Source organism: Schistocerca nitens, chromosome 4, assembly GCF_023898315.1.
Source record: "Schistocerca nitens isolate TAMUIC-IGC-003100 chromosome 4, iqSchNite1.1, whole genome shotgun sequence".
Taxonomy (NCBI): domain Eukaryota; kingdom Metazoa; phylum Arthropoda; class Insecta; order Orthoptera; family Acrididae; genus Schistocerca; species Schistocerca nitens.
This window is the reverse complement of record NC_064617.1, coordinates 661,503,111-661,524,165: the sequence shown is the minus strand read 5'-3', so window position 1 is coordinate 661,524,165 and position 21,055 is coordinate 661,503,111. Positions and strand designations below refer to the sequence as shown.

Sequence of the window (21,055 nt, the reverse complement as noted above, 5' to 3'; positions counted from 1 at the left end):
TCTTCAAAAGAACCATTAATAATTGGTGAAGGGAATACAAATCAAGGTATAACTTTGACACTGGTGGATTGAGTAAGTTGTTAATTAGATATAGAAAGTACACGGAAAGATAGGAGTGAACACAACTGGATTGACAAAAATGCGCATTAAAAGCAACAAGCTGCATGCGTGACTTTAATATCGCATTCTCAGGTCCTGAATGGAGAGAGTTAGATTCGTTTCTAAACTGCTTCGGCGGTCGCGATGATGTGCCATCTCACCAGTCGGGCAGTGCATAAATAAACAGGCTTGTGGAGGCAGCGGCTGTAAGATGTGAGCCGGCCGCTGTGACCGAGCGGTTCTCAGGCGCTTCAGTCCGGAACCGCGCAACTGCTACGGTCGCAAGTTCGAATCCTGCCTCGGGCATGGATGTGTGTGATGTGCTTAGTTAGGTTTAAGGGGACTGATGACCTCAGATGTTAAGTCCCATAGTGCTTAGAGCCATTTGCACCATTTTTTTGTAAGATGTGATTTCAGCCCTCCTTCAGTACTTAGTGCTTAAGTACAGACATCTTTCCAGCGGTATCAAGGCTCATGTCATCCATCACGTCTCATCTCCAAACCTGAGCTGTTTATACTCTACAAGAGCCTGACCGGAAGTGCACTTTACAATAGCTTAAAGCAAAATGTTCATCACTGTACGAAGACCTAAGGCCGTCCGCTTAAACTCCAAGAACCAGAAAAGAAGAGAGTTATCCAAGTGTCGCGTGAAAGTCGGCTGCACTGTGGCCAGAACTAGGGTTCGCCGCCACTGTGCTACGAGGTTCCGAGTTCTGACGAGTGAACAACACGTATCAATCTCCTACTCCTTTCTGTCACTAAACTTCAGCCAACTGGTCAGAGATCCGCAGTGGGAGCCAGGAGACTTCGCACAGTCCATAAAATTATTACCGTCTATAGATGCTCACGACAGCAGCACGCGAACACATGAGCTTCGGTGTTTCCAAGATGCTCGTTCCCAAGCGCCTGCTGTAACAGGTTTGCTGTTTGATGCTTATGTCAGCGGCTTTCCCCATTTGCAGCCCGTATCGACGAAGAAAGATTCTCCATCGATCTCTGCTCCGCTTGTATACTTTTATCGCCGCAACACGTTCACATGAAGACACCAGGCAGCATTTAATCTAGCGATAGGGAGAGGTCAAAATGAACGTTTATTCAAGTACCTGGTGTAGAGACGTTCTAACTCATAACTTCTGCTTTCTACGTACCCAAAGTACTCAAACAACAAAAAAGTAAACTGTGTTTACCTTAAAAGGGGACCACACGGCAAAAGGATTTTTGTAATTTTTTATCTTTATGGTACGTGAAGCTCAGAATGCAAATATACCTCTCCCGAAGCAGTTTGATGCAACTCTGCAAATTGTAGACAAAATCATCATTACAGTTTTCCAACCATCATTAATATCCTGAAATAAGGAACGCATCTTCCGACGAGCAGTGTGGCTCTGTGGTAGCGTGCTCACTCGCTATGTGGGTAGCTGGGGTTCGCTTCCAGTTATTACCAAATTTTTAAACAAAGATGCACATTTGTTCAGTTGTTGATTTTCGTGTGAGTAGGATACATAAATTCGTTGGAGACTGGTAATCACTGCATGGAGTCTCGTTTCTGTCAGTATTTATTCGTTTTTTCCGTTCAGCTCGAATACCCAAATGATTTAAACATAACACATGTAACGGTAATTTTTATGAAAAATGCAGTTCTCCTTATTTCTAACGGCATACTGCTCATAAAAATCCGTTTCTCATTGCAAACAAAAATTCTTGGTTACCAGTCTTTCATAAATTGCACAGTTCAAAAATTTCAGAAATTAAGTTTTTTTCTATCTTTCTGTATTTTATGCTTTGAACCATTTTGAACAAACATTCGACCTTGGACGCAAACGTGACACCAATGTGTGAGGATGTACAGTGGCTCCTCATTTCCTGCATAACACTCTTATTAAGTCATAGTTGCACAAAAAAGCAACTGCATAAATTTGCTCAGTGCTTTGTTGCAAAGTCCTGTGAATGCAACAAAAAAAATGGCTCTGAGCACTATGGGACTTAACATCTATGGTCATCAGTCCCCTAGAACTTAGAACTACTTAAACCTAACTAACCTAAGGACAGCACACAACACCCAGCCATCACGAGGCAGAGAAAATCCCTGACCCCGCCGGGAATCGAACCCGGGAACCCGGGCGTGGGAAGCGAGAACGCTACCGCACGACCACGAGATGCGGGCATGCAACAAATGGATTAACAAATTATATGAGACGGAAAAAACTAAAAGTACTATTGTCCCATGGGCAGGTCTGGAACTGGAGTAAGTTGAAAGAGAGAGACGATAGACAAAAAAAAAGAGAGAGAGAGAAATTTAAAATTGACTAACAAAGCAATGCATGTGCATTAGAGTCGTGGCCACATTTTATAGTCAGAAAGAAACTGGAACTCTAAATCAGAATGAAATGATGAAGGAAACCAACGAACAGGTGTATATTAAGAATATTACACTGTTTTCCACAAAGGGCACATATTATCTAGTAGCTACACCGAAGTGAAAGGACCTGGTAGGGTCCTCGCTGGAAAATAGAAGGGAGTTTTATGTAACACAGCTCGGCTGGGGAAAGGTCATAACTGAAAGCGTTTTGTAGTAAAATGTTCAGTGAGAAGAGCAGCCGTTATGTGACGGATTGGAAGCAAGAGCGTGGCAAACGTCCATTGCGGGAGGTGGGGGGAGGGGTTGCAAGGTCGGTGGAGGAACGAGAAAAGGTGGAAGGGGAAAGGGCTGTAGTTAACCTCGTAGCAGCGAGCAACCTTAGAGGAGACTTGCGTTTCTACCAGAAGCGTCCCCTATCCGTCGCGGCCTCGCCCTTTTTTCTGTGAGCCCGCCGAATATCCGGCCTGACAAGTTAGCGAAGAGTGCCTTATCGATAACGCCTGTGGAGCGTGTGTCCTACATCATCAGATTTACTAGGTCGTCATTCAGGCTTATAATGGAAAACTATTTTATTTCATGTTCGTTGTGATAATATTCTTCCGCATTTTGCCGGCCGGGTGGCCGAGCAGTTCTAGGCGCTACAGTCTGGAACCGCGCGACTGTTACGGTTGCAGGTTCGAATCCTGCCTCGGGCATGGGTGTGTGTGATGTCCTTAGGTTAGTTAGGTTTAAGTACTTCTAAGTTCTAGGGGACTGATGGCCTCAGAAGTAAGGTCCCATAGTGCTCAGAGCCATTTGAACCATTTTTCTTTCGCATTTTGTTCGAGCCTATTAAAGTAACATATGACTACGTCACCTGCAGACACCTGAAAGAATGCCCCCTCTCTTTCCTAGAAATCCTAGCAACCCTTTACAATATAATCTTTCACACGAGTTTCTATCCTGAGCCGTGGAAAGCGTCTCGAATCCTGTTGTTCCTCAAACCTAATAAACCTGCCACCCCGTCCGTGTTTAGCATGGTCCTTGAGTCCATTCTATCCCGAGGTATCCATTAACACCTAGACAACTATTATCCATTCCTGTCCATCAATGTGGCTTCCGTCCCAACTTTTCCTCCGATGAGCAACTCCTGCACCTTACTCATCTCCTCTCCCACCAAACCAACAACCGCAAATGCGCCATTTTTGTCTCCCTAGATCTTGAGAAAGCTTATGATCGTCTATAGCCTTCGGGGCTACTCTCTAATTTCCAAACCTATGCACTTCCCATTAATTATGTCCATTTCATCACTTCCTTTGTCTCTAACCACCCATCAACAACACAGACTCCCGCTCTTCCATCCCATTGTAGATGTTACCCAAGGTTCTTTCACCTCTCCTGTATGTTCTCTATACTGCTGATATGCCCAAGCCCCCTCCTCCTGATCAGCTCCTCCAGAATGTTGATGACATTTCCTTCCTCACCCTTTACTCTACCCCTGAGAAATCCAAACTACCCCTTCAGCTCCATCTCAATCGTGGGTCCAAAACGTAGACAAATCACCCGCAAGTTCCATCCCCAGGACTTTTATCTTACCATTTACGACCGTCCTATCCAGTTAATTAACACGCTAAAATACCTCTGATTAACACTTGATCACCGACCAACATGGAAGCCCCGTCTACTAACCATTCAACAGAAAGCCCACAATAGACTAATATTACTAAAACTACTATCTGGCTGAGTATGGAGATTGCATCATTCCACAATCCTTTACGCCTATAAATTCCGATCTGAACCATCCTCTGCTCTGCAAATGTGGCACGAACTTTCGCTAATGCCTGCTTTTATCGCTTCCTACAGATCCTCGAACGCCATGTACACCGCCTAGTCTTTCTAATCAGCTTACCCTCCCCCCCCACCCTCTTCCCAATTTATAAAATTTTTGCTCCCTCCTGTTCCATCTTGAACATCTCCGAGTTTCACACGTTACCCGCAAATTCGACAGAACCCACCCCTTTCTCCCCCCCCCCCCCTTCCTCCCCGTTTATCCCGCGCCCGGGTTCCCGGGTTCGATTCCCGGCGGGGTAAGGGATTTTCTCTGCCTCGTGATGACTGGGTGTTGTGTGATGTCCTTAGGTTAGGTAGGTTTAAGTAGTTCTAGGGGACTGATGACCATAGATGTTAAGTCCCATAGTGCTCAGAGCCATTTGAACCATTTGAACCTCCCTGTTTACTGCTCCCGATACCCTGCCGCCTGTTTCCCACCACATTCCCCCAACGCTACATCCTCCCCCAACGAAACTTTAATCGCCCCCCCCCCTTACCCGACCCGCCCTGCTATATATTCCTCCTACCAGATCTATCCATCCCATCTCCCCCGGTCAGTACTCCCTTCCTCTCAACTCCACTCACATCGTAAGTCTTGGTCCGGATGGTAATTATTTTCACTTCTCGTATTGCGATTGTTAATTCCACATGTCAGGGTCAGTCACAAGTACCATTAGGGAGTAAATGAATTGACATGTCAGAGCACAATCCCCAGGTCTTTGGAGAGGGTTCTGCAAGATATTCGGCTATCAACTTCAGGCAATAGTTTTACAGGACGTCTCTGAAGAATAAATATGTTTTTCAGAGTTCCCTACCTCAATTTGTAAAAACGGAACCCTTATAGGATGACTTTGTTGTCTGTCCATTCGACTGTTAAAATTTTTCTAATGAACAGGGAGACGTGTTAAGTTGAAATTAATACTACAGACTACGGTGTACGGTATCTTGGCGGTGTAAAATTGGTGCTTCTAATTCAATGCAATCGAAACATACAACCATTTATGTCACATATTTTGATGCCCACAAACTCACTCAACAAAACCTATAGGGTGCTTGCCTTGGGCCTAAATTGATGGTATTAGCAAGAAGCAAGGCTTAACGGTACAAATAATGGGAAAAATCCGAAAATTGTTAATTTTTAATTATCTCACGTGATTTTTTTTTATTTTGTCCGTCCATCTGTTAAGACCCTTTTTCTCAGAAACGGCTAAAGGTATTAAGTTGAAAATCGAGTCGCGTACTAATGTACACGCTGCCTTTGCGGTGTAGATCGTTAAATGCTATCAAAAGAGGTGGCCATTTATGTTACATATTTTGATACTTTGCCAATAGCGATATTGGTAACAGGAAAAAAATCGGCTAAATTTTCAATTGCCAGGATCGGTTAACTATCTGCATACATAATTAAGATTGTACGAAACTCTGCGTGCGTGAGTCCTACCCCCACTTATCCAGATTTTATTTACCTTACGTGCATTGCTCCAGAAGATAACGCAACTGTCCATAAGGAAAAGCATACAGCTCCACTACGAAAACCGTAAGTCGTTTCTCCCGTTCCTACATACTATTCATGCCGCACCTGCGAGGTAAAAATGATGGAGCACTCTCGTCAGTTCTGAAAGCAACGGAGCAGTAAGGTATCTCTGCGACATCAGGCAGCGAGGTTTCTACGCGACTTTCAAGGAAGAGGGGCCTCGCTTTGTACCACGTCGGCCGGGCGCTCGTTTCTCCTCCCAACACAAGCACACTGCTCTTTCTCAGCGTTCTCGCAGCTCCCGTTTACTGGCTTCCTTCGCGTTCCGTAGCTGAGACGAGGCCTGTAATTCCGAAAAGCAGAGCGGGCCGGGCAGCGCGGCGAGTTGGCTGTAATTCCGCATTTCTTCTCGGAAGCAACAGCCCGCGTCACAGCACTGAAACTCTCAAGAGCGCGCGCGCTAACCGCCGTGTTGGCGGGCGGACTGCGTTTTGCAATGCACTGCACTGCGCAACGACCCTCGCTGTTGCCGCCCGCTGACTCTCCACTAGGCCGTGACAAAGGGCGCAAAACGAAAAAAAAAAAAAAAAAACTGGCGACAGCGAATTACAAATATTTATGCGCAGCCACGTCCCGCGCTTTCCGGCACATCCCGCTGATGCCGTTTCCGCCGAATGAGCCGCAATAAATTAACGAAATGCATTTGGCGTTATTCCCACAATTAACTTTATTAAATGGGGCAATTTTTTGTCACTGTCTGGTTCATAATACGTTCAGACTGCCAGCCGCAGGACAGACAGTACGCGGGAAATACAGTTTCTGGTCCAATTATTTTTACACTAATGACGTCCGGCGTACTCCTAACGCGCAGTGGATGCTCGAATCGCAGAGTGCGGCCAAAGTTGGAGCAGTGACGGTTGCGGTGAACCACTCGTTCACGTTGTAATGCGGTCGGGACGATTCCAGAAGTCCATTGCGCAAGTCAGAGTGGTGGCAAATATTTACGTCACTGCACGGATCGTTAATTTACTTCCCAGCCGGCCGTGCTACCATCAGTTCTCATTAGGGCGTAGATTTCCATGAACAATTCTTTAACATTTTAATGACCTTAGGATGGGTCGGGGAGCAGAGCTCAGCTGCAAAATAACATAATCTCTTCTCTTCCCGTTTTGTAATTCTAAGTCTGTTCTTGTGCTAATCCAGAGCATTCCTTCGTTGACACATCTGGCTGCCCAACAGCGTGAGGAAGTAAGAACAATTTTCAGGAGTGAAATACATTGTTTTCCTCGACGAAATTGCAATTATTATTGGAAAGTAGATGAACCCAAAGCAGATTGTAAACTGTTCTTGTCGTACTTGTCGCGCTGATTCACTAAGAAAATCCGAGCTTTCAACAACGAGGCAACCGATTGTCGAAGAAGTAACGAAATCACAAAGATGTAACTGTTTTACTACAGTCAGATTAAAATTACTTAGTAGTTGAAGTATGTCACCACTTAAGTGTTGCCATATCGGCCGCCGGCTACCTCTCGGTTATAGGCGACACATAAACTCGCCGGGTTAATTCATAAAAGGTGTAACAGTATAACACGGAACAATTCCTAAGCGGCCGCCGCGAGGTATGACGGAAATAAAAGGCCCTTTATCGGGAGCTGATTTTAGGTAACCAAAAACTGAACTGCGACAGGCAATGGGTTTTGTAGCAGTGAATTTACACTCATGTCGTAGAGTAATAACAACCTGGTGATGTGCGGTGACTCCGAGGAAACAACGATCAACAATCTGCGGCAGAACTAAAATCACAATCGCTTTGTTCACGGTGTTGAAAGGTAACCTCTACGAGCAAACTCAAGACAGAAAAATTTCATAATATGTTTGTCTGCATAGCCGTCTTGTCCGCAGCTCGTCGTCTAATGGTTAGCATTGCTATCTCTGCATCACGGTGTCCCAGATTCGATTCCCGGCCGGGTTGGGGATTTTCTCTGACCAGGGACTGGGTGTTTGTATTGTCCTCATCATTTCATCATCATCCTCATCATTCGTGACAGTGGCTAGAATGGGCTGTGAAAAAAATTGGTACTTTATAGTGGCGCTGATGACCGCACAGTTGTGCGCCCCACAAACCAAACACCGTTTATCATCATAGCCGTCTTGTGCAGCAAAATTTCAGTTTTAGTGGTAAATGCAAATCGTAATTTTTCGCTGTCATTGGTTACCTGAAAGTATCCTCACACTGGCTACGCCGGCCGGAGTGGCCGAGCGGTTCTAGGCGCTACAGTCTGGAGCCGCGCGACCGCTACGGTCGCAGGTTCGAATCCTGCCTCGGGCATGGATGTGTGTGATGTCCTTAGGTTAGTTATCTTTAAGTAGTTCTAAGTTCTGGGGGCCTCATGACCTCAGCAGTTAAGTCCCATAGTGCTCAGAGCCATTTGAACAACACTGGCTACACGGAGTGTCGCACTACCAACCGATAAACAGTTGTGGTTGGTACTTGGTTGCAGGTTACAGGTGACACAAGCAGATTCCAAATGAAAAAGGAATGATAGGAAAAATACAAGAGCACATAACAAAAGTAAAAAGGATGATGAAAATGACGCAGCAAAGTGTTAGAAATAAAAAACATTGCATTTAAAACAATATGTGTAAAAATGATTAACAAAATCCTTTAATTAGATTTAGAATAATAAAAAATTTCAATGTATAGGACGAGGTATGAAGTTTCGTCCTTCCACACATAAAGTTAATAAACTGATCACTACGTTATGACATTACACTTGAAACATCCCCTTAGAAATTTTATGAATGACTGCAGATAAACCTCAACGTTATCTGATTTTCAAACAGCTGAGCAAAACTGAACGTAATTAGGCATTTCTCTCTTCACTTATTCTTATCAACACTAGACTGACACACAATAGTTTTAGCGCAACGCAATCTGACTTTCAATAATCCCTACAAAAGAATGGCCCTGACTAACAATAACATATACCTTTCATGAATCACTTCCCTCACAAAAATCTTCGTTACTCAAACTACTGCAAGACAGCGTGCGCCAATACTGCCAGCTAAATAAAAGTTTCTAACTACTGAAGGCACTAGCTACTGATAGGCATATAGTTAGCAAATGAAAGATTTTGATGGAGAACAAACAGTTTATTTACCTTAATAGTGTTCAAAAGTCATAATATATGTATCAGTTCATGACATCCAGTCTCACAAATTTCGTTTTTCTGACGGGCACACGTCCAGATCGTCTGCTCTCAAAACTCTGTCATCTCTCTCCCCACATCCACCACTGCTTGCGACTCACCTCCAACTGCGCAACGCTACACGCTGTTAACAGCCAACTGCCCAACACTACAATGGCGAATATTCCAACAATGCAAACCAGCCACAGACTGCACACAGTACACTCAGTGATTTTCATACGGACCGCTACGTGGCGTTTTGTTGTTGTTGTGGTCTTTAGTCCTGAGACTGGTTTGATGCAGCTCTCCATGCTACTCTAACCTGTGCAAGCTTCTTCATCTCCCAGTACCTACTGCAACCTACATCCTTCTGAATCTCCTTAGTGTATTCATCTCTTGGTCTCCCTCTACGATTTTTACCCTCCACGGTGCCCTCCAATGCTAAATTTGTGATCCCTCGATGCCTCAAAACATGTCCTACCAACCGATCCCTTCTTCTAGTCAAGTTGTGCCACAAACTTCTCTTCTCCCCAATCCTATTCAATACCTCCTCATTAGTTACGTGATCTACCCACCTTATCTTCAGCATTCTTCTGTAGCACCACATTTCGAAAGCTTCTATTCTCTTCTTGTCCAAACTATTTACCGTCCATGTTTCACTTCCATACATGGCTATACTCCATACAAATACTTTCAGAAACAACTTCCTGACACTTAAATCTATACTCGATGTTAACAAATTTCTCTTCTTCAGAAACGATTTCCTTGCCATTGCCAGTCTACATTTTATATCCTCTCTACTTCGACCATCATCGGTTATTTTACTCCCTAAATAGCAAAACTCCTTTACTACTTTAAGTGTCTCATTTCCTAATCTAATTCCCTCAGCATCACCCGATTTAATTTGACTACATTCCATTATCCTCGTTTTGCTTTTGTTGATGTTCATCTTATATCCTCCTTTCAAGACACTGTCTTTTCCGTTCAACTGCTCTTCCAAGTCCTTTGCTGTCTCTGACAGAATTACAATGTCATCGGCGAACCTCAAAGTTTTTACTTCTTCTCCATGAATTTTAATACCTACTCCGAATTTTTCTTTTGTTTCCTTTACTGCTTGCTCAATATACAGATTGAATAATATCGGGGAGAGGCTACAACCCTGTCTCACTCCTTTCCCAACCACTGCTTCCCTTTCATGCCCCTCGACTCTTATAACTGCCATCCACTTTCTGTACAAATTGTAAATAGCCTTTCGCTCCCTGTATTTTACCCCTGCCACCTTCAGAATTTGAAAGAGAGTATTCCAGTTAACATTGTCAAAAGCTTTCTCTAAGTCTACAAATGCTAGAAACGTAGGTTTGCCTTTTCTTAATCTTTCTTCTAAGATAAGTCGTAAGGTCAGTATTGCCTCACGTGTTCCAACATTTCTACGGAATCCAAACTGGTCTTCCCCGAGGTCGGCTTCTATCAGTTTTTCCATTCGTCTATAAAGAATTCGCGTTAGTATTTTGCAGCTGTGACTTATTAAACTGATAGTTTGGTAATTTTCACATCTGTCAACACCTGCTTTCTTTGGGATTGGAACTATTATATTCTTCTTGAAGTCTGTGGGTATTTCGCCTGTCTCATACATCGTGCTCGCCAGATGGTAGAGTTTTGTCATGACTGGCTCTCCCGAGGCCATCAGTAGTTCTAATGGAATGTTGTCTACTCCCGGGGCCTTGTTTCGACTCAGGTCTTTCAGTGCTCTGTCAAACTCTTCACGCAGTATCTTATCTCCCATTTCGTCTTCATCTACATCCTCTTCCATTTCCATAATATTGTCCTCAAGTACATCGCCCTTGTATAAACCCTCTATATACTCCTTCCACCTTTCTGCCGTCCCTTCTTTGCTTAGAACTGGGTTGCCATCTGAGCTCTTGATATTCATACAAGTGGTTCTCTTTTCTCCAAAGGTCTCTTTAATTTTCCTGTAGGCAGTATCTATCTTACCTCTAGTGAGACAAGCCTCTACATCCTTACATTTGTCCTGTAGCCATCCCTGCTTAGCCATTTTGCACTTCCTGTCGATTTCATTTTTGAGACGTTTGTATTCCTTTCATTTACTGCATTTTTATATTTTCTCCTTTCATCAATTAAATACAATATTTCTTCTGTTACCCAAGGATTTCTATTAGCCCTCGTCTTTTTACCTACTTGATCCTCTGCTGCCTTCACTACTTCATCCCTCAGAGCTACCCATTCTTCTTCTACTGTATTTCTTTCCCCCATTCCTGTCAATTGTTCCCTTATGCTCTCCCTGAAACTCTCTACAACCTCTGGCTCTTTCAGTTTATCCAGGTCCCATCTCCTTAAATTTCCACCTTTTTGCAGTTTCTTCAGTTTCAATCTGCAGTTCATAACCAATAGATTGTGGTCAGAATCCACATCTGCCCCAGGAAATGTCTTACAATTTAAAACCTGGTTCCTAAATCTCTGTCTTACCATTATATAATCTATCTGAAACCTGTCAGTATCTCCAGGATTCTTCCTGGTATACAACCTTCTTTTATGATTCTTGAACCAAGTGTTAGGTATGATTAAGTTATGCTCTGTGCAAAATTCTACAAGGCGGCTTCCTCTCTCATTCCTTCCCCCCAATCCATATTCACCTACTATGTTTCCTTCTCTCCCTTTTCCTACTGACAAATTCCAGTCACCCATGACTATTAAATTTTCGTCTCCCTTCACTACCTGAATAATTTCTTTTATCTCGCCATACATTTCATCTGTTTCTTCATCATCTGCAGGGCTAGTTGGCATATAAACTTGTACTACTGTAGTAGGCATGGGCTTTGTGTCTATCTTGGCCACAATAATGCGTTCACTATGCTGTTTGTAGTAGCTAACCCGCACTCCTCTTTTTTTATTCATTATTAAACCTACTCCTGCATTACCCCTATTTGATTTTGTATTTATAATCCTGTAATCACCTGACCAAAAGTCTTGTTCCTCCTGCCACCGAACCTCACTAATTCCCACTATATCTAACTTTAACCTATCCATTTCCCCTTTTAAATTTTCTAACCTACCTGCCCGATTAAGGGATCTGACATTCCACGCTCCGATCCGTAGAACGCCAGTTTTCTTTCTCCTGATAACGACGTCCTCTTGAGCAGTCCCCGCCCGGAGATCCGAATGGGGGACTATTTTACCTCCGGAATATTTTACCCAAGAGAACGCCATCATCATTTAATCATACAGTAAAGCTGCATGTCCTCGGGAAAAATTACGGCTGTAGTTTCCCCTTGCTTTCAGCTGTTCGCAGTACCAGCACAGCAAGGCCGTTTTGGTTAATGTTACAAGGCCAGATCAGTCAATCATCCAGACTGTTGCCCCTGCAACTACTGAAAAGGCTGCTGCCCCTCTTCAGGAACCACATGTTTGTCTGGCCTCTCAACAGATACCCCTCCGTTGTGGTTGCACCTACGGTACGGCCATCTGTATCGCTGAGGTACGCAAGCCTCCCCACCAACGGCAAGGTCCATGGTTCATGGGGGGGTACGTGGCGTCACCAACATAAAAACCTAAACAGCCTACTTACACACTGCAATTGTCCGTTGGTGCCGGCCGTTGTGGCCGAGCGGCTCTAGGCACTTCAGTACGGAACAGCGCGACTGCTACGGTCGCAGGTTCGAATCCTGCCTCGGGCATGGATGTGTGTGATGTCCTTACGTTAGTTAGGTTTTAGTTCTAAGTTCTAGGGGACTGATGACCTCAGATGTTAAGTCCCATAGTGCTGAGAGCCATTTGATTTGAATTGTCGGTTGTATTGATGACTGGGACCCCAGCCGCTACGACTTATTGACAGCCTTTAGAAATTCGGTTTCAGTAGTGTCGTGCGAAGATTATCTACACTCATGCTCATAAATTGAGGATAATTGCAGAATGTGGTGCCACACAACTTGGCACTACACAAAACTTGCACTAATAGCATAGGCACATAGGGAACACACAGGACACGGATCTGTAAGTCTATGGCATTGGTGATAAGTTGAGAAAACCGTCCCGAAACATATATGCTACTTAACGCCACTGTTTCCTGCACATGTACCCCGACGTCATAATGGGAGATGATCACCAAGCACACGTACACAGGCCGCACAACGGGTTGGCATACTCTGGATAAGGTGGTCGAGCATTTGCTGGGGTATAGCCTACCAGTCTTGCACCAGTGCCTGTTGGAGCTCCTGAAGTGACGTAGGCGTGTGAATACGTGCAGCGATATGTCGACCAAGAGCATCCCAGACGTGCTCGATGGGGTTTAGGTCTGGAGAACAGGCAGGCCACTCCATTCGCCTGATATCTTATGTTTCAAGGTACTCCTCCACGATGGCAGCTCTGTGGGGCCGTGCGTTATCATCCATCAGGAGGAAGGTGGGACCCACTGCACCCCTGTAGAGGCGTACATACTGGTGCAAAATGACGTTCCGATACACCTGACCAGTTACAGTTCCTCTGTCAAAGACATGCAGGACTGTACGTGCACAAATCATAATCCCACGCCACACCATCAAACCACGACCTCCATACAGGTCCCTTTCAAGGACATTAAGGGGTTGGTATCTGGTTCCTGGTTCATGCCAGATGAAAATCTGGCGAAAATCACTGTTCAGACTATACCTGGACTCGTCCGTGAACATAACCTGGGACCACTGTTCCAATGAAGATGTACTGTGCTCTTGACACCAGGCTTTACGAGCTCTCCTGGGACCAGGATCAGTGGAATGCACCTTACAGGTCGCCGGGTGAATAAACCATGTCTGTTCAGTCGTCTGTAGACTGTGTGTCTGGAGACAACTGTTCCAGTGGCTGCGGTAAGGTCCCGAGCAAGGCTACCTGCAGTACTCTGTGGCCGTCTGCGGGCACTGATTGTAAGATATCGGCCTTCTTGTGGTGTTGTACACTGTACACTGTACTGTGGCGCCTGGACACGTTTCCTGTGTGCTGGAATCGTTACCATAATCTTGAGATGGCACTTCGTGGCACACGGAGGGCCCGTGCTACGACCTGCTGTGTTTGACCAGCCTCCAGCCGGCCTACTATCCTATCCCTCATAACGTCGTCAATATGTGTTCTTTGAGCCATTTTCAACACTCTGCCACCATTAGCACGTCTGAAAACGTCTGCACACTTACTCGCTGCACCGTACTCTGACATGCACCAACATATCTCTGGATATGTGGACTGCTGCCAGCGCCACCGTGCGACGACCGCAGGTCAAATGCACCGCATGGTCATACCCCGAGGTGATTTAAACCCGCAAACCGCCCACCAGAGCGTTTTTTCACCATGTATCAGATTATCCTTAATTTATGAGCATGAGTGTAATTTAAGCCGATTTCTGTGTTTGTAATAACATTATAAATGACGATGAATCGCGTCTTCTGCGGAAGGAAGTGTTTGATTAGTGCTGTGTACGAAACCTGCGCATTTCGTTAGCATCGTGTGTGTGTGTGTATGTGTTTGTGTGTGTGTGTGTGTGTGTGTGTGTGTGTGTGTGTGTATGTGTGTGAGTGTGTGTGTGAGTGTGTGCCCGCGCGCGCGTTTTTGGTGTGGTTAACATGAGTGATGGAATACGAAATAACAGGACCAGACCGAGGATTCTGGATCGAAACACATCAAGAATTAAAGCCGGACGAGGAATTGGAAGTGAACTAATTGCTGTGGCAGTTGTTAACGGCAAACGGTTCGGACGAGATGTTGAGCCCTTGATTGGAGAAGGCTAGCTACATAGCGTGAAGAGTCTACTATCAAGTAGTTTTAACCGGACTATAATTTCTACTGCGACCGGAGAAGACACTGGCATCAACGACGAAACATCACGCGCGGCACTTTTTTTCTTCATCTCGACGTATAATATGTCACAAATGTTTGCAAAAACTTCGTCATTATATTAAATAAATGTAAACCATTTATGAAATAAGTAGTAAAATCGTCGTTCTGCCGATTCTTAAGTATTTTTCGACGTTCAGTGGCTCCAACCAGGTAGGATAAATGGAGAAGTTCAAAAAACAGCGTCGCACTCCGTCATGAGATAGAAGTAATGACAGTTTCACGGAGCTGTGCGTATCATACTCCGCACCAGAGGCGGATGTCGCAAGACTGGCGGTGTGCAACACGGAGCTTACGCCCCACGAAGAGCCAAGCAACATTTTACTTCCTCCTACATGTATATCCTGTGCGTCCCCGGTAGCTAAGTTGTAGCCGGCACGGTAACTCAGCGTTTTCGGTCAGAGGGTTAGATGCCCTCTGTAATAAAAAAACTGAGTTAATGGATCGACGACGAACTGAAACGGGTGTCTTGCGACGTCCGCGCCGAGCAGATACAACGAACAAAAACGAGACCAAAAACAAAATAAACAAAACAAAAGTTGTCAGCGCGACAGAATGTTAATCCTTGGGGCCGGGTGCGAATCCCGGCTGGGTCGGAGATTTTCTCCGCCCAGGGACTGGGTGTGGTGGTGTCCTAATCATCATTTCATCTCCATCGACGCGAAAGTCGTCGAAGTGGCGCCAAATCGAAAGACTTGCACCCGGCGAACGGTCTACACGATAGTAGGCCCTAGTCATACGACATTTTTATATATCTCCTGGGACGAATATATCGGAAAAAAAATCTCATTCACCCAGAGTCATATATACAGTCATTCTCCCATCTCATCCTCATCATCGGCCGCAAGTCGCCCAATGTGGCTCCGACTGAAATAAGACTTGCACTTGGCGGCCGAACCCGAATGGTACCGCCGACATGGGTGGCCGAGCGGTTCTAGGCGCTACAGTCTGGAACCGCACGACCGCTACGGTCGCAGGTTCGAATCCTGCTTCGGGCATGGATGTGTGTGATGTCCTTACGTTAGTTAGGTTTAAGTAGTTCTAAGTTCTAGGGGACTGATGACCTCAGAAGTTAAGTCCCATAGTGCTCACAGCCATTTGAACCATTTTGAACAGAATGGGACCTCCCGGCCAAGAATGCCATACGATCATCTCATTTTCCTTCGGAAGTTGTTCAAGATAGGTGGGGGCTACAGAAATATGTACTCTAATTCTATACTCGGCGAAGCACTGTGAAATTCATGGCAAAGGATACTTCGCGTTGCAGGGTTATCAGTTAGTAGGGCTTCTCCCACGTCCATTCACACATGGAGCGCACGAATGATTTCTTAAACGCCTCTGCGTGCACTGTAACTAGTCCAATTTTGTCCTCTCTATACCATGGGAGCGACACAAAGGGGATTACGGTATATTCATAGATTCATTACTGAAGAGGAGTGGTTCGTGAACACAAAGGGAATACTAAGTGATGTAGATCGAAGAATAAGAGTTATAAGCACGCGTACTGCTTACTGTTTTTAACAGCTTTTTTGTATCCCGCCTGAAACGCGGCCCGTGGGTCTGCTCCTGAAAACTTAAAGGTTGGCCGAATGAAGGAAGCGAGTAGGAGCAGGTGAGGTAAAACACGTAAAAGGGGTTTACTGGTGCATGAATATATACAGAGGCATACATAACTTTGTACAGATCAGCACGTTGGTGCGAAGCCTTAGACCCGCCGTAAGTAGAGCAAAGCCTCTACACCAAGCGAAGCTGAAGCGAAGTGTCCCCGCCGTCTGCTCTTGATGAACTCTGAGAAAGTGGAGCGGCGCTCGTAGAGCTGCACAGCGTCGGCTAGAGGGCGCTGTGGTCGGGGAAGATCTTCCGCTCTCGTAGTGCCAACCTTACAAGGGAACATCCCCATCGCACCCCCCTCAGATTTAGTTATAAGTTGGCACAGTGGATAGGCCTTGAAAAACTGAACACAGATCAATCAAGAAAACAGGAAGAAGTTGTGTGAAACTATGAAAAAATAAACAAAATATACAAACTGAGTAGTCCATGCGCAAGATAGGCAATATCAAGGAGAATGGGAGGTCAGGAGCGCCGTGGTCCCGTGGTTAGAGTGAGCAGCTGCGGAACGAGAGATCTTTGGTTTAAATCTTCCCTCGACTGAAAATTTTACTTTCTTTATTTTCGCAAAGTTATGATCTGTCGGTTCGTCATTGACGTCTCTGTTCACTGTAATAAGTTTAGTGTCTGTGTTTTGCGACCGCACCACAAAACCGTGCAATTAGTTGACGAAAGGACGTGCCTCTCCAATGGGAACCGAAAACATTTGATCGCAAGGTCATAGGTCAACCGATTCCTCCACACGAAAACACGTCTGATATATTCTATACGACACTTGTGACAGCATGTGCGTCACATGACAGGAATATGTTGTCGACCCACCTAACTAGTACACTTGGCGAATGGGTAAAAAGATTCTTCTACCTCGCCCGATTTAGGTTTTCTTGTGGATGTGATAAACACTCCCAAAAAAGTGATGAAAACATAAGAGTTTGTCACATAAACTGAAAATAAAAGGTTAAATTTTTCACTCGAGAGAAGACTTGAACCAAGGACCTCTCGTTCCGCAGCTGGTCACGCTAACCACGGGACCACGGCGCTCCTGAGCTCACACTGTCCTTGATATTGCCTATGTTGCACACGGACTACTCAGTTCGTACATTTTGCCTATTTTTTCATAGTTCCACACAACTTCTTCCTGTTTTCTCGATCGATCTGTGTTAAGTTTTTCAACGCCTATCCACTGTGCCAACTTATAACTAAATCTAAGGGGGGTGCGATGGGGAGGTTCCCTTGTTAGAACGGGCACCTACGCTGTGGCATGGTAGCTATCGATACCACAAGCTTGATGTACGAACCTCAGCTTTTGGCCTCACGCCTTTTTCTGAGTTGTATTTCGTGTTGCAAGTGAAATAAAGCACGTTAATTATTTATGTACAGTATAGGTAAACATATCTCAAAAAATAAAAACTGGAAGCTTAATTTTCTTCTGGAATTTCTTTACAATATTATGTTGAAAGTGGAGGGTTGGGTTGATTTGGGGGAAGAGACCAGACAGCGAGGTCATCAGTCTCATCGGATTAGGGAAGGATGGCGAAGAAAGTCGGCCGTGCCCTTTCACAGGAACCATCCCGGAATTTGCCTGGAGCGATTTAGGGAAATCACGGAAAACCTAAATCAGGATGGCCGGACGTGGGATTGAACCGTCGTCCTCCCGAATGTAAGACCAGTGTGCTAACCACTGCACCACCTCTCTCAGTTTGAAAGTAGACTTTTAATAAGATGTTACTGTCATTATGGTTCAAATTTTGTTTATAATGATCATCAAAATTTCAGTAGCTTATTCATAGTTTTTCTTTAGAAGAGTCTTTAATTTTCAAATTTAAATCATAAGAATAGACTTCTTTTTAGTAAGGTTATGGTTTAAGACAGTACACAAAATTTCAGCACTCCAACTACTATCGTTTTCAACCAATGTGTGTCAGAACATCAAAAAAGCTTACTTTCGGGAAATTCAAGTTAAAGTAAAAACTTGTTTCTCTATCTGCCCAACATAAGACTAATATATCCCATATCCACGTTCATCTTGTTTGATGTGTTTTTCTCCGTCCCTTTTCTTTTTCAGACTTCTCTGTCTTATTTTTGCTTCTTTGGTGGCTTCCAACATTGATTTCTCTGCTTCGAAGAGTTTCTTGCTGTTAGTGGCAAAGTTCTTTTCATATTTAGTCCAGCAGGCATTCCCATCAATTCCACAGCCTTAAACGTTGACACTGCACCATGATTGAAACAAACAGAGCATCCAGAACACCTGTTTTCAAAGTATTTAATCCTATCAGAGCGGTTTTTGATATCCATACAGCTGTTGAAACTGTCGTTCGGGTACTGAGTCCTACCGTGTAATTACTTCTGTAATAATCTTGTGTCGCCGGCCGCGGTGGCCGAGCTGTTCTAGGCGCTTCAGTCCGGAACCGCGCGACTGCTACGGTCGCAGGTTCGAATCCTGCCTCGGGCATGAATGTGTGTGATGTCCTTAGGTTAGTTCTGAGTTCTAGGGGACTGATGATCTCAGATGTTAAATCCCATAGTGCTCAGAGCCATTTTTAATCTTGTGTCACTAAGACATTAGAGACTAAATAGTCGTAAAAAAGTGAGAAAAATATTCTGTTTTTAAGAGAGTTGTCTGCGTGACATCGGGGCGTCGTCATGTGTGCAGATACTTTCAAATTCCTCTAATTTTGGAGCATTCTTCGGTACAATTTCCTCGAAGTAAATTTTTCCTTGTACAGGAAACTATAGACAGTTTTTAAGACAAAAATTAAACAACAGATTTTTTGACACTTAATCACATGATAGTCCCCTTTAAAGCTGGTTCTTGGAAATTAGTTAGCAGACTGTCTCGGGATACTTTGTGTCTGTCTTCAGGGGTCTGCCAACTCAGTTCCTCCACAATCTCTGTGACGCGCTCCCATCTCCAAAGACTGACTGTGACTATTCGTGCTGATGTTTTTTTTTTTTGTGTACGTTCGGTGTTGACACAGGAATTCTGTCAGAGGATAATGGAAAGTAGTCGAACTAAGTCGCGTGATGCTCGCGTAATTAGATTAGGAAATGAGATACTTAAAGTAGTAAAGGAGTTTTGCTACTTGGGGAACTGAATAACTGATGATGATTGAAGTAGAGAGGATATAAAATGTAAACTGGCAATGGCAAGGAAAGCGTTTCTGAAGAAGAGAAATTTGTTAACATCGAGTATAGATTTAAGTGTCAGGAAGTCGTTTCTGAAAGTTTTTGTATGGAATGTAGCCATGTATGGAAGTGAAACATGGACGATAAACAGTTTGGACAAGAAGAAAATAGAAGCTTTCGTAATGTGGTGCTACAGAAGAAAGCTGAAGATTTGATGGGTAGATCACATAACTAATGAGGAGGTATTGAATAGAATTGGGGAGAAGAGGATTTTGTGGCACGACTTGACAAGAAGAAAGGACCGGTTGGTAGGACATGTTCTGAGGCCTCAAGGGATCACAAATTTACCATTGGAGGGCAGCGTGGAGGGAAAAAATCGTAGAGGGAGACCAAGAGATGAATACACTAAGCAGATTCAGAAGGATGTAGGTTGCTGTAAGTAGTGGGAGATGAAGAAGCTTGCACAGGATAGAGTTGCATGGAGAGCTGCATCAAACCAGTCTCGGGACTGAAGACCACAACAACAACAACAAAGAAAATTTAGAGAACCGGCGTTTTAAGCTGGCTGCCGACCGATTCTACTGCCGTCCACATACATCGCGCGTAAGGACCACGAAGATAAGATACGAGAAATTGGGACTCATACGGAGGCGTACAACCGTTTTTGTTTCGCTCTATTTGCGAGTGTAACAGGAGTGGAAATGACAAGTAGTGGTACAGGGTAGCCTTCGCCCCGCACCTTACGGTGGCTAGCGGAGTGTCGATGTAGATTTAGATATACACATAGATGTAGAAACTTTTGCTACACTGCCCTGCCCTACCTTGCTCCTCGCTACCTGCTTCCCAGTATGTGCCTGGCCTTACCACCGCTACCCTGCACAGTGGGTCCACCGCGGCGGTTAACACTTGCAGTGGAAGAGACCGCCGGCCGTCAGCGCCGCTGCGTCCTACTGTACCCTGCCCTCGTCGTGTTGCAGGCGGTCTGGCGTGAGCGGCGAACTGCTGCTGGGCGGCTCTCCGCGGGACGAGGCGCACTTCCGGCGCGTGTCGTGCTACCTCATGCAGGAGGACCTGCTGCAGCCGCGGCTCACCGTGCGCGAGCTCATGCTGCTCGCTGCCGAGCTCAAGATGCCCGCCAGGTGCTCGCGGAGGCACCGCGAGGAGACGGTGCGTACTGCCGCCACGCCGCTCCGCACTGCACCCTGATTAGCCCACTCAATCAAGACAGCAAAGGGCCAATAAGGGAAAAAAATTTGTCTAGTCGCAAATTTTCGTACGACATTAGCAGGAAGTGCCATAGATGACATACTGTGATGGACACGAGCAAACGTTAATCTATTACGATTTCACAAACACACGATCCAAAGGGTGAACTTATACTCAACTTTGGGCAGTAGGAAATCTTCCCCCTAAAATGTTGAATGGAATAGAGAAATCCGGACGGCCCTGAGTTCAAATCCTGAGATTTCCGTCACACTGCAAGATCGCATCGACCACTATACACGTTTCTGAAAACAG

At 45.0% G+C, this 21,055-nt stretch overlaps 1 protein-coding gene across 1 annotated transcript in view; it reads left to right on the top strand.

Annotated features, from left to right (window-relative positions):
• LOC126251674 (ATP-binding cassette sub-family G member 1) overlaps positions 1-21,055 on the top strand; it is an 862,342-nt gene that overhangs the window by 544,210 nt on the left and 297,077 nt on the right. Inside the window, exon 6 of the mRNA XM_049952253.1 lies at positions 20,515-20,704. Within this exon, the coding sequence (XP_049808210.1) occupies positions 20,515-20,704 (190 nt within the window). The remainder of the gene's footprint in view (positions 1-20,514; positions 20,705-21,055) is intronic.